At 39.1% G+C, this 15,030-nt stretch overlaps 1 protein-coding gene across 4 annotated transcripts in view; it reads right to left on the bottom strand.

The window, feature by feature from the left end:
• SH3KBP1 (SH3 domain containing kinase binding protein 1) overlaps positions 1-15,030 on the bottom strand; it is a 234,139-nt gene that overhangs the window by 115,876 nt on the left and 103,233 nt on the right. For all 4 annotated transcript variants that reach the window (XM_075521489.1, XM_075521479.1, XM_075521461.1 and 1 more), the window contains one exon: positions 3,460-3,566. In XM_075521489.1, the coding sequence (XP_075377604.1) occupies positions 3,460-3,566 (107 nt within the window). The remainder of the gene's footprint in view (positions 1-3,459; positions 3,567-15,030) is intronic.

Below are 15,030 nucleotides of genomic sequence, written 5' to 3'. Positions count from 1 at the left end.
CCACAGACATAAAAACCCTTTCAAAAAGTATCTTATCCAACCTGTTGGCACCAGGAAGAAGGATCTGGGCCAGCTTCGGATGCTACTACCCCTCAGGTGTTGGTTAGCACCCTGAATCAGAGGTGGGAGAAAGGAAGGCATTCTCATCCTCAGCATGTCACCATGTGATATCAGTGTAACCCATTTTCACTGGGTGTCTGGGGAAACACGCTTGGGCACTGATGGAGGCAGCTGAGGAGGAGACTTGCGTTCCCTTCTGCCAACCCTTTGCTGGAGGCAGTGACCTTCAAGAAGTTCGAGGAGGAGCACAACCCATTTCTTTAACGATGAAGCCACATTAGCACAGTACAACAGGACCCAGCTTTTCTTTGCAACAGGAAAAGTTTAATTTGTTGTCAACCATAAGTGAGATTTTAAACACCTTTTTTGCTAAATACCCACATAAAGATATATACACAGTCTTTTGATTTAAACAATATCCATTTTAGTTTGCCGTAAGTCAGTTAGGAATTGATTTATTTCCAACTAAACAGAAATCCACAGAGATTTGAAAATATTAATCTAAGTCAATTTAAAACCAATTAATTCAACTGATGCAACTTTTCTTAGGAGTATACAGTAAAATACTGCCTGTGGGAATCTGAGACATTCTACTCATGAATAAAAAGATGGGGTAAGAGAAAGAAGCAACTGGAAATGAAAAGTGAATGACCATTAATGTTCCAATTACCCACTGAACCTCTGTAAATAATGCTGAAGATGCTATCATCCAGTTTTTCTTCTTGACTAATAATAAACAAAATTGGTATTTTGCAAGAATTGCCTCCAATTGTCGCCTATGTAGGAGGGTTTTTTGCTGTTGTTTTTGGGTTTTTTTTACAATAACACAGCATGATTTTGGCCCTTGCAAAAATATCTTCATTTTCACAACTGAGGAAGCCATATTTTTTAAATAATAAGTCCCTCACATCAAACATTTACCATTTGAAATAAGGAGCATCATATTATTACATAAACACTGTGAATCCTATTTCAATGCAATGACTATGCAGCATTACCTAAAAGCAGAAGAGTAAACAATGAAATCAGTACATTGGTTGGTGCAGCTTTCTACATCAAATAAAGTTCCTGTTTCTAAAGAAAAATTCTGCCCTACTTTTTCGAGGAATTAGCACTACTATGGTAAGGGCAGAAGAGGAAGTAATAACAGCAAGTATTCAACATCAACTGCTTGGTATCAACCATGATGGAAAATAAAGGTCACACAGTAACACTTCCTGAGGTGCTGAGAATTTTTTCTCTGAATTCCTTTATTTTTCCCTCTTCCACCAGTTGATCTAGTTCCACCCAGAAGAGTCAGACAATGTCCTGGATCCCATGAATGCACCAGATGATGCCTGAGGCAGAGCTTATGTTTCAGCAGCTGACAGAACAGGGTATTTCATCAGGTCAAAGTGGGCACAGCCTCACCTGTGTCAGCTGTTCTTCTTCGGCATTTACTTATGGCCAGCAGTTCAAGCTAGCCATGAGCAATTGTCTTCCATGCTACAGTAAACCTAATTCCAGTATGCCATTCTCTAGGACTGCCAAAAAAAAAGCAGCCCTAGACAATTCTTAAACCTTAGAATCAGCAAGTTGTCAATGCTTTCTTCAACAGTAGCAATTCAAGGCACAATTACGAGTTTAAGACTACCAAGTCTGTAATCAGCAATCCAAGTGGTTTTCAAAAAATACGCCCTTAACTACAAGCACACACATGCAAGTACAGGAATGCTTCACTTTCGTAGTTCTACATCTTTCAATATTAATGCAAACATTTTCAGTCTCATTTGGATTTAAAGAAATCTGTTATTTATAATTAAGTTGTTCAAATTTATATGAAGACAAGAGATGCATTTCATAGAAGAAGTCTAGTGTCTCATCTAAATTATTTAATCATATCATTCATTTGGTAGAGTTAATTTGTTGGCTGGATACTAGGAAGGGTTTTTATTCTATCACTTTACTCTTGAAAGACACAGATTTAAAAGTTTTAAGTAGGGCAACCGACGGAAGATATTTGTGTGGCCATGTGAGGTCAAATATACTTCAAATTGCGCAATGAAAACAGCTCATGTGCTGCCGTGAAACTCATTATAATACTGGGTTTATATTGTCTTCAAAATATGTTCTTAAATATCTTACAACCTTGACATCCCCCATCACAATTCTGCTCACAGACAGAATAAGGTTAGTTAAGTGACACATCATGTCTGATTCCAGGAAGAACGATGTGCAGAGCTGGCATGCACAGCTAGGTTAAAGGAAAACCAGTGATCACTAAGCTTCTTACATTCACATGTGAGAATTTAATATCTCATAAGAAAATGCTGGATGTCATGTAGATTGCAGTAGAATTTATATTCTTTTAGAACTGATTTCTTAAGTGACAGAGGCAGGAAAAGAAAATGAATCATACATCCTTGACAAGAAAATAAATGTTGACTTATTAGCTGCTGAGTCACAGGGAAAAAAATCCTTCAAATAAATGATACAAGCTGAAACACACCTTTTATTGGCTGTCTGAGCAGACGAAGCTCTTAGATCTTTTTAAAGCTAAGTAAATAAAGACTAAATGAGTTTGAATGCATTCTACTTAAAGGCTTAATTGTTAGCATTTTGACTTTTGGTCCTCATGCTATTAAAAGGTCCTCATAATATCCAGAAGATATTTCTAAAATCTCTAATGGAACAAAACTGAAGGTATTGGGAGTGAACAGCATTCCTTGATTCTGCAACCTGATTCATCTGTGCAAGGAAAATTTCTGTATCTCTGTCCAAGCTTTTGTATTTTGTTCCCGGTCCTTCTAAGAGATGTGCATTCATTTTCCACATCCATTTCCACCCAAAATAAGCGCATCTTGAGTCTCTAGAGAATTTGTTTGGGTTGGGGTTTTTTTGGTTTTTTTTTTTCTTTTTTTTTAAAACTGATTACTCTAAAAGGAAATTGTTAAAATTTGCAGGCAAAGATGACAAAAGGTGAATGTCATGGCTGAACTCCAGAGGGCTTCAAGTAAATTTCTTAAATGTGTTTAACTCTGTAAAGATAATTCTTCCCTGTGGCTGGCTTACTAAAATTGGGAAGAGCTTTTTCTGCTATAATCTTGGTTCTTCAGAGATATAAACTCAATAGCCCTGTAGCACAAACTTTGAGCTTTTTCCCTGGACAGAACTCAGAAGCGTCAACTGATCAAGTAAAGCCAGCAGAAGTGCTGCAGGGAAAAAAACCCTCACGAATCCATAAGCAAACAACCAGATCCCCTCACCCCCAACAGTAACCCAAACCAGACACGTCAGTATACTAGAGAAGAAAAAAGTCTGGTTTAAATTATGTCTTAGAACACACTGTATCTAAGAGCTTAGCATTCACAAGAGATGTCAGAACAGCATGTGTGTATATTCCATTAAAGATCTGCTCACCTCTCCCACAACTTCAATGATGTCACCAACTTTTAATTCCAGTTCATCTTCATTTTGAGGCATATAACTGAAAGCCACCTGACATCTTCTTCTTCTGTTTCTCTCTCCTGGTGGAAATGAAGGAAACAGGGAAATTGTAAAACGAAAACAAAATGCCATGCCAAACAGAAGCCAGGGGAAGTTACTAAAGATGAAATATTATTCTTTGAGCACTATTAAAGGAATTGGAATGTTTGCAATGCTTAGTATATCTGCCTAGAATTAATTTACAAAAAGAGTGTGGAGAAAAGATTTCTGGTGCATATTATTTATTTCCACTATTTTTATAATTCAATGCAATTAATAAAAAGAAATTGTGGGAATTTTTTCTTTTCTGTAATATTATTCAAGAGCCAAAATTTAACTAATAGATTGTGCTTCCTAGTGACAGGATGGACAAACTTTACCCAGAGGATCTTTCCAGGTGTATTTGCTACAATTTCTCTTCTAGGCTAGTGCTGTATACACATGTTGCAGGCAAATCCAGAAATGGGAGGGGTGTGGAAGGGATCCAAAACCTTGTGGCTTTTGCTTATATAGAAATAAGCTCTCAACTGATTATTTTGTCCTGTATCTTTCTCTCCATAATTCTTTCACAGGTGTACAAACATCTCACTAACCTTTTTTTAAGATATATTCTTTTAAATATATATATATACACACATACAGATATATATGTACATATGTGTATGTATGCATACACATATATTTGTAAGGTGCATATTTATGCACTAATATCAGAAAGAAAACAGCAGGAAAACCCATCCCAAAGGACCCCCAAAGCTAGGTGTGTCATTGGGTTAGCGTGGTTAAGACAGGCTAATTTTGTTAATCAACCAGCTACTGGAAATGGTGTTACCAGCCATATTTCTCTTCAGCTTGGACATCCAGGCTCCCATGAGAAGCTGGTATGAGGGTGCATCTTTGGATGCACGACTGGAGAGAGGCTTGAATTCATAGCTCTGAATCAGAGTAAGAGCCCTTAACTTGACCCTTCTGCCATCATAGTTCTAAGGCAGACAGATAAATGAAAAGATTCCGTTCCAGAGCTTTGTTTGCCAGATCCGCTGGCTTACATATAGTTATAGTTGTATGATTTATAGCAGAGCAGATGAGAGAACTTCCCTAAATTAAGTTGCCGAAGCTTGCTGCTCAGCCTCTATTAGCTGAAGGACAACTTACGGTCATGAATCATGACCATGTTGGAATGTGGTGGAGGAGGAGAAGGTAGGAAGAGAGAAATCATTCAGATCACAGGATTCACTGATTACTCCCTCTTCTCTAGAAGATGTGCAATGTATAAACCATACTATGTCATATTATTTATATACATGTATCCACACATACATACACACACTCTACACACGTAAATGTACTTTCTTTTATACTATTCCTCTTAACTGTTAAACATGTTCAGTACACAGCAAAATCAGTTGTGTAAACACTGTCCAAGAACGGCCTTAATCTGAGATTTAATTACAGAAATGGATCTTACGGTCAGTCTGTTATTTCCCCTGCACCATTTCTTGATAATCCTGCTCTAGGACAAACAGTAATACAAAGTTACAGAACTTTTTGAAACTAGAGAAAGAAGGGAGAAGGGAAGCCACTGAATTTGGCTTTCTGGCAATATTTTTCACAGCCACTGCAATCCTGCATGAGTGGCAGCTTTTTGAATGTTAAAATTAATACCTTAATGCAATGTAACCAAACTCGCTCAAATTGGCTCTTTTTTCCACCTACAGATGACTATTTGTTCTTCACCATCTAAACTAAAATGGTCCTAAAAATTGACAACTTTACACAGCTACATTCAAAGTAACTTAAATATAGTAAATACCTTCCATACTGAGTGCTTCTTTCATTCTGTAAAAGAGGCTGGCTATTTTCTCTAAAGATAACATTCCCACTATGATTTCTAACGTCAAGTAGCAACTGATGTGCTGTTGTTGCCTGATGTGACAGATGTCAGTTGTGACCCTACTTAATAATCAATATTGTGTGACTCTTGAAGAATATTTTTGAGATTGCTAAGAGTGTAAGAAATAAACACAATTCTGGATGTTAATAATAGAACTGTATGAATCCTTCCCCCTCCCACCCCATAAAGTTTTTTTATTACTGTATAGAAAATCTAGCAAAAGTCTGCATTTATCTCCATTGGTCTCATGGTTGTCTCACTGCTCTCCCTCTCCTCCCAAATCTTTCTCTAAAGAAATACCTAAGTGGAGAGTAGCAAGCCAACAAGAGGCATAGACTCTATGTACCAATTAGTTCCTCTCTCTGGTCTAATGCAAGACAACAGATCCAGCAGCGAATCCTTTTGGTTTGAAGGAGAAGGTGCTGCTGGACTCAATGTGCATGCTAATGTTTGGAGCACTTGAGAGAGCACAAGTTGTGTGAAGAGCTTTACAGCCAAGGGTATCTGTTTTCTCTTACACTAAACCAACCTAGGTAATACAGCAGTATGAGTTTTCTAAGAAAACAGAGCTGACAGGAAAAGAAGTCAGAGTAACCAAGCAGTGCATATACAAAAACTCTTAGTAAAGAAAAACTCTAGTTTTGCAAATGCAGTATTCCCACCCCAGCATCACTAATTTTTTGTCTGTTTCTTAACTAGCACAAAGTCTCCAAAGGCAGCATGGTCAGGAACCAGAAAGACCAACTGGGACAGCTAACAAGCAGTTTAGACAGAAATATTGAAGTCTTGGTCTTCTCTCACCATTTCCCCTTTTGCTAATATTGCCACTTATTGCAGAGTATTATTACAGTCTATGCTTTAACTGCTTGTCATCTGAGGTCTAAATGGCACACTGTGACTTTAAAATGTAAGTAATTTGACCGATTGATGTAAAGTTAATTTTAAACCAGATAGGGCAGCAATTCTACAATGAAGACTGCAGATACTTTCTAATCTAATCCATTTTTTTCTTACTTATAAATTGATGAAGAAAATATTTTGTAGGAGGGTTTTTTGCATTTTTCTCCATACTTGCGCATAAACTGAGTTACTTGCAAGTGAAAAGTTAGTGGGTGGTGAAAAGGCAGGTAATAAACCCAGTACTTTAAAACCAGAAAAGGCATGCTGCAAAGTCCTCACTGGGTTTTGAAAGGCTTAAAAGAAGGAAAAAAAGGGATCAGTGAACTTTTACTGGCCCATGTATAATAATTTGTAGCAAGTAACCTGCTGCAGGCAGCACCATGCTGCACTTTGCCTGTTGGTTGCAGTTCTAGGCTTCTTCATTTCCTGTAGCTGTGGTGCAACATCAGAAGTGTCTTGAAGGCCAAACGCCTGTGAACTGCAGGTCAGGAACTAACCAAGCTACATGTTATTCAGAACAAGCTATCATACAGAAATAATGTCACTCACCCTTGTAAAAAACACTGGCTCCCATTTACATAGTTATGATAAACCTCAAAGGAAAAAAATTCATATGCCTAGTTTTTGCACTCTGTTCTTAAAACAAACCAGGCAGCTACAGAGAATTTGCTGTGCATGTATAAGGGGGCTAACAAACCACTGACTGCAAAGCGTATTGCATCTGAAGCGATGGCACCAAGACCTCAATAAGTGTGCCACAGAGCATGCCTGACTGCTCTGCTCCCTGTAAGGACTGTGTCGAAGGCACTGAACCCTTACAAAGTGTCTGCAGATCTAGCAAGGGAAGAAAGAAAATGGACCTGCATGCATTGCGAAAGATGTCATGTCATGATGCACCTTAAGAGCGATACTGGCTGCCGCCTCATTTGCAGCTGTTGATTGCCAACTCCTGCTCACCCTACCTGAGGCTACCCTTCCCTCTGCCCTGAGAGGTGAACCGCTTCTCCGGTCATTCCCCAAACACTTTCACTCAGAGCAAAACTTGGTAGCTTAGCAGTGTAAACAACAGGCTTTGCCAAAACAGCTCCTTTAGGTCTTTATTCTAAGATTCACCTGTCTCTCATTGTAGGTGTTCCTAAGTTGCATGTCTAAAATCTGAGCCTATCCCTCAGGAGTGGAGAGAACCTAATACCTCCAGGGGGTATTTAGTGTCACTGTAAAATAGACAACTAAAATACCTTTTCTACTGCTGTGGCTAGATCAGACTTCAACATCTAACTTCAAAATGTCTAAAGTTAGGTTAAATGGAAAAAGGAATTAACATATATTTACAGACTTGAAACAAGCAAACAAAAAAATCTTTGAGGGCACAAATCTAATTCGTTTTAAAGTGGTACTTGATCAGATCCTAAAAATGGTTGCCTGTAACAGCAGGAGACCATAAAGGGGCTTCCTCCAGCTGTACACATGCAAGAGAGAGAATGATTTCTAGACATTTAAAAACCCCTCTGGCATTAGCAATGAAGATAAAAAAAGAGGCAATGACAACACATCATCATTCAATCCTTACCTTTGTAAGAGGCACCAAAAGCTGAGGCAACACTACACAAGAAGTCACACTGGTACTTTTATGCTGCCATCGGACCCAGGAAAGGTCACGAACTGACAACGCGGGATTTGATGAAAAGTGCGGCAGCAGCAGAGTAGATAGGAAGTAAACTATTACAAAATGGACTGGAATTTTCAAATCCAAACTCCTTCTTTTAAACTTAAAACCTCTGTCATGGAACAGATGTTTATATAAATGTGTGCATGTGTGAATGGGTTATATGGTGGTTTCTATAGAGCCTACTTTTCACTGATGCCAATGTCTTTGTAGCCTGTCCTGGCAGTGAAAACCACATGGCTAACTTCACTAACAGAAGGTCCAACAACTCTACATACTAATCCACTTTTTTTGCCACCACAAGAGAAAAAGTACAGCAATCCATTTCGTAACACAGTACAACTATTCTATGGAGTCAAAAAACTATATTCTATAAAAACCTTCAGGGAATAGACAAATGCCTGTCCCTCTCCCTGCTGACAAAAGGTATACCTAAATGGTTGACAATCTCTTCGAAACTAGGCCCCACAGTTTTGTAATTGGATCTGTTTTAAAAAGAGATGTATTGATATCATTGTGGCTCAGACAAACAATCCAACCCAATTGTTCCTGGATTTCTTTTATTACTGTTTTTTAATAAAGGAGTGTTGCTATGGAAATTGCATGGTTAGGTTGGGGACTGAGCCAAGGTTTGCAGCATGAGGAGCCTAAAGACATTTCTCCCACACAGAAATAATTTCAAACACACTAAAGCACACAGCAGCTCCTGCAGACCCATGGACTTTCCTCTACCACGGGCTTGCTGGGCAGGCTCAGGTGAACCATGGAAGGAAACTGAGATCTGCTGGGCCACCCTTCAAGTACATGCAAAGTGACTGAACTCAGTAAAATCACTTGGCAAAGAAGCCCCTTTCAGGCAGGTGTATTAGGAGGAAAATGCCAAGTTGGAGGAAAAGTTTCCTGTCTTCTATTTCAGATTTCCCTGCATGCAGCATCATCTGCCCATCAGCCTCAGTTGCACTTCCCATCCTTCCAGCTTTCAAAGCTATATCTGTAGCTGGGGGGAACTGGTTCAGTGCACAGTGTCTCCCGGTTAGACAAGCTGGGCTGTGATATGACTCAGCTAGAAACCAGTTCTAAATTTAATATGCAAAAGACAAAAGGCAGCTATTGTACAACGAAAAGATGACGTATACGATTTTAGGTTGCATGTTACTGATTTTAATGGTACTGATGGAGTTCTGGAACAGCTGTTTCGGACTGCCAGCCTAGATGGTTACTGCATCACCTTTTTTTTGTTATAAACCATTGAATTGTGTATATTAAAATGCAAATGTTAAGGAAAAGGTTGAGCTACCAGCTTGCTTCTGAGAAAAATTCTTCCTAAAAACACTACCCTCCGTAGATGCTTTTGAGAAACAGAAGTTACCTAATTAAGAGCAAACAGAGAGCATTAAAAATGTTAATTTTTTAAATTGCCTTTTTAAAAGTATATTGAAGATAGTGTTAAGAGACTTCATATAAAGTCTTGGTCATACTCAGTTCTAATGTGGATTCTGTCATCATCTTCCACAACACAAGGACTCCACTATCTTATATCCACCCACTAGTAGAAATACAATTCTGATTTTAAAAGGCACCAGAATTGTCAAGTTCCAAATTCCTGGAGGATTTTGGCAGTATTTTTCTGACCTGGGATGTGACATGTCAATTCCAACTCTCTCATCCCCCACATGCTCTTAGAAGGGTGAATGCTTTTGGATGGATGACAAAAAAACCTCGCTGAGGCCTGTTATTTCCCCTGTCTAGCAGAAAACAGAAGTAAGCTGGGTGTGAATATTGGGGGGGGGGGGGGGCTGTTGGGTTTGTTTGTTTGTTTTGAATTTGTGACATTAATATACCAGAGAAGAGAAAGATAAACGGCAAGGAGGGATGAGGGAGACAGAATATTTGAGGTTCTTCCAGTACTCTATCAAACAGGTTATGTAAAGCTGCTGTGTTTTTCTACAAGCAGATGAACTGGGAAGTGCCCTGCTTTGATGTGTGCAGCTGAATCATGGAGATTGCAGGACTCCATTAAGCACAATTAAGCCACAATGCAATATGCCATCACTGCTAGTAATATGTTACTCCAAGTGTGTTAATGTTCTACTGTTACTGAGGAGTAGGTTTTCTCTTGCCAGACTCCACAGCAACACTTCCAGGTTTCAGCCATCTGGCTGCTGCTCTGAGTTTTATGACCAAGATTTCTCTGTGAGGAACCTGAAAGCCTGGAAGACACATTTTTGTTACACCATCAGGTTTTAACACATATGCACCATCAGAATAACATCAAACCTCATATTGTTCAATGAATTCATTCTTTTGTTAAAAACATGCAGCAATATTCGGGCCTTTTATTGTGCATGAGTCTTTTGCATAACAGCAGTAATTATGGGAAGCAACTTACAGCAACAACGTAGTACCAGTGGTCATATGCTTTTAGGAGAAAACTATTAATTAACTGAGAAGTGGAGCACTTCCGTATGCCACAGCAGGAGCCAGGCTTGTGCATTTGACAGACAGAACTGAAATACTAGTGAAGCCAAGATCATTATTTAAGCCTAACCCAAAGCAGAAGGAAATGCTAGGAAAGTAACTGTAAACAAACTCAAAAGACACTTGTACGGTTTAACCATATAACACCAGATTTTTTTTTCTTTCTGAGTCTAAAAGTTTTAAAATGCATATAAAAGGAGTAGAAACGTCTGCAAGTGCAACATTAAGAATGCAGTCAAATCATCACCAGCAAATTAGACAAAGCAAGTCCAAACTCCAACAGGAAAACTTGGCCTAACCATACAGACTGCATATTTTATACTCTTTTAGGGGGCAAGTGTAAAGCACAGTGTATTAAACTACACATTAACTTAACCACATGCAGAACTGAAAATGTCTATGTTTATCAACAAAGCTACTAGTTCTAGTACCTGTATGTTTTAAACTTCATAGTGTAAATGATTCGTTTGGATTAGCATTACAGGTGAAACACTCCATCACAAGATGAAAATTGGAACTTGGTGACAGGGTTTCAAGTAGGCTTTTAAAAGTGTACTTTAAAAGCAGTTACAGTCCTGGTAAAGACTGGACAAGCCCAATCAGCTTCTCACCTACTTCCAGAGATGCAAAAATATTCCTCAGCAGCAAGTGGTGCTTTTACACCAGCTTTTTCCAAATGACCCATTCTCTTGCCCGTTCTCAACAATAACAATTTGTTGCTCTCATCTAGTGCCTTTCACAAGCAGTATATTCCCAGGAGCAGCAAATGCTTCTGTCCTCGTTGTAATGCTGGGTAAGCCAAGGCATATTTCAACAAGGTGGCTTGCCCCAGTCATCCACAACCTTGAGACTTAGTTCACTGCCACGTGCCATAGCTCCCACTGCCTGGCACTGGGGTTCCCCACCATCCCTTACCCAATTAGCACCTGTTGACATGATGGGGCCTATTACCCGACACTGGATCTTGCACTTGCCTGTATATTTGGTTCATTTTCTCATACTCGGAAGATGACTGGCAAGGATACATTACAAAAAGAGCTAGCATACAATTCATACAAAATGACTGTATAAGGAGCTTTAAGAAATACTGCAGGCAATAGATATCTGTAGCAATAAATGAGCTTTTCTAAAGAACAAGAAGAGATACACAAACTTGAAATCTTCTTTCTTGGATGGCAGATGAAGTTTCAAAATGCAAGAACAGAAACACAACAAGATTTGCAAGTGGCCCATAAAAGGCCTCTCTCTTTCTATTCTCATTGCATATATCTCATGTTGTCATGGGATAATTCCAAAATATTATCCCCATAGCCAGGTTTTGAGATAGTGCTCGACTACTTTGCTCTTTGCTGCTTTTTTGTATTGATCTCTGGAGAAAGCATTTGAATAAACCAAAACTAAACACGAATTGCTGTTGCATCTTTCCCACTTCTCTTATGTTCCATCACATAATTCACACTGCTTAAATTGCCTATGCACAGTAGCACTTCACAACATACAGTAAATGAAAGTAAATAGCTCTAATTTGTGGAACCACTGTGCACATTCAGTTCACTTTGTGTTGTCCTCTCTATAAATAAAGGCATTTAGATCAAACCACATGGATTCCTACACAGTAATCTCCAAAAACATTAACTTTGTACTACCAGCTTGCTGTCTTGAAGCTGACTTCTGTCCAACTTAACTAAAAAAAAATTTCCAGAACAGCTTTAAAAAGTATGTCTTTTTCTTAAAGAATGCCAACAACTGTGCTACTTCATTTTTAGCTACCAGAGTATCAGTGCTTTTTGACAGGTTCTCAATCTCTGTAATTACATTACATTGCAGGTCTTACTCCGACCTCTGCTATATCAGTTTCAAGTAAGCCTCTCTTATCAGGACAAAAAAAACATTGTCAAGGTTTTATTTTCACTCCAACAGGTAACAACATACATTAAACAAATGCCTCAAGACGTGTTGGAGAGATGCAAAAAATACAGCAACCAATTTTCTGGTTGCTGTACTCATGAGAGCTGTGTGTAGCACTTGTGCTACACAATGAACACATGTAATAAATCAACAACACTTAACAAAAAACAAAGCTCTCTTTCATACTGGGCACTTAGAACATCAGTGGGATTTTTAAACTAGAATCTTGTTTTCCTCTAGGATGTCTATACAATTTAAATATTCCTTTTGAAGCCATTAAAGGCAACAAAGTTAAACAAAAAATATTAACACGTCCACAGACAGAGCAGACACTTCACTTTCCTGTTCAGCAGTGTTCCTAAAATCTAGGAAACTACATTAAAATTGGAACACAAGCCCAGACAAATCCTAAATTCTAGGAAGCTAACGTGTGAAGCTAGGAGATGCCCTGGTAAACTGGGAAAATAACTCACCCAGTCTGTGTAATGGGTCTGATTCTGCAACACTTACACCGAGATGAGTAGTCACTTGGGCAGAAACACTCAGGCATGTGTCTCCCATGGCAATGAAGCCATGACATTTTCAAAACCTTGCAGAGAGCAGAGCTGTGGCAGGGCTGCTCCCTGGGCTGCTGACACACACCAGCTCAGCGTGTGAGGTTATACAACTACCTGTCCTTCAGCTCTGCTAAAAGGAAAACACACCAGGAGGAGCCCTGAATTGCACTCCTCATGTTAAGATTGTTATTATTTCTCAGCTACCGTTGTGAAAATGCTATAATCCAAAATAACCTGCCGTTTTAAAGGGCATGTTATGCTATACTTCGTTATTTGAGGGTTGCACAAGTGCCCACGAATACATGTTCAGAAGAGCAATAAATAAACATGATAAATTGAAATAAATCAATTACTCTTGCTGCTGCTGGCCCTCTGAAGTCCCAGGCACCATTAGCTCTATGACAGCTGAGCAGAAGGTGGGTTTCCCAAAAAGGTATCTCAGAACTGAAAGTGAAAATTAACATTCACTGTTCCACAACACCCTCAAAAATGAACAGTGCCACACTATCCACATGGGATAGTTCACTCCACAAGCACAGGCCAAGTATTTTTGTATCAGGCAGACCACATGTGTATCACTATCCTCCAAAACTGAGCATCGAATGGGAAAAAAGAAACAAACCAAAAGGCTATCTGTTTTGGCAAGCCACCCGCCTACATATACAGTGCAGGGGCAGAACAAATTGCCCCAGGCAATGTTGGAGAAGAAGAGGAGGCAAGCGTTCTGCAATAGCTGCATCTAGCCAGCTCTGCAGCATCTTTAGCTTTTGGTGGTGAGAAACTCTGAACGCCACAGAAATGCTCCCATATTTTCTGAGTTGTTCTCATCAGTTAAACAAGCTTCTGTGGTATTTATAAATTTTCATTTTTACTAAATTAAACTGATGACCTATTAAGAGTGATGGCTCATGGTAAGAAGGCTGCCAGAAATTTAGTTCTTTAATATAGTGTCATTTTCAAAAGATGCCATGCACAGATCATGTTCTTTTGGTCTTCTTCCTTTTGCTTTTTTCACAAGATTCTAACACATTCAAAAAGCTGTAATTTAATCAAAAGAGCCAAAAGGTACAATGTTCAATTCCCTCATTACTGCCCTGTACCTTTAGTTCTCATGGAAAGCAGGCTTTATACCTCAAAATCCTCTGCTACTGACCACATCCAGAGGTTTATAGCCCTGAGTATAAGGGATTTGCTTGACTGCAATCATTAATGCTAAACCAACAACACATATCAACAGTAACAAATCAAATTGCCAACATTTTCTTTAGTGCTTCAGTGAGCAACACATTTTCTTCAGTGCTGGAGAAAGAGGAGCATGGCACTTGGCTTGGCAAACCACAGAATAAGATTCCACTTCCTAAAGTTAGTTTAAGCATTGAACTTTATATCGTTGATATTATGCTGCATCCCAGTTATTTCACATCAACCTCCCTTAAGATTTTCTTTCTTGCTTCCAGGCATGCTCAGCTTAATTCCCCCACCCTGACTTTCAGAGCTTATCTTTGGTACATCACCTGTTAACAGAAAAAGTTCTTCAGGACAATTTAGCTCCTTAGTTGCACCGCCACAACTTCACTACCTTTCAGCGACTCTGACAAGAGTTCCTACACAGGTCTGTATATAGATCCCAGGCAGAAGCTGAGAAGCAAATTAGAGAAGTCCTACCACATCTCAGTCTCTCAAAGTATTGCCTACTCTAGTGCAAGTCCACCTGTCACCCACTGGTTTGCCTTGCTTAAGAGCATTTATCCAAACACAAATGCATTCCTAAAGGTCTGTAAAACTCTCCAGGTAAGACTTGTATGGAACAGAATTAACTATCATTGAGTAATTCCTATGCCACCCCCCGATAGCGCATTGCCAATAAAACTGGAAGCAAGTGATGCAGAAACTCGAAAAACTTGCTCATTAGCATATCTGATTCCACCTTGTGCCTCTCAGGCAATCTCAGACATGTGTACTTCACTAGACAATCCAGACAGACAGAAGCCAGACATACTACCATTTCTTTTAAAGCATGAGCTTTATTACAAAAACTTACTAGGCACTACAGGCAGAACTTTTAAATTATACTATGTCCACTGACTTATGTTCCAGATGCT

Source organism: Mycteria americana, chromosome 1 (assembly GCF_035582795.1).
Source record: "Mycteria americana isolate JAX WOST 10 ecotype Jacksonville Zoo and Gardens chromosome 1, USCA_MyAme_1.0, whole genome shotgun sequence".
Lineage (NCBI taxonomy): Eukaryota > Metazoa > Chordata > Aves > Ciconiiformes > Ciconiidae > Mycteria > Mycteria americana.
This window is presented reverse-complemented; position numbering and strand designations above follow the sequence as displayed.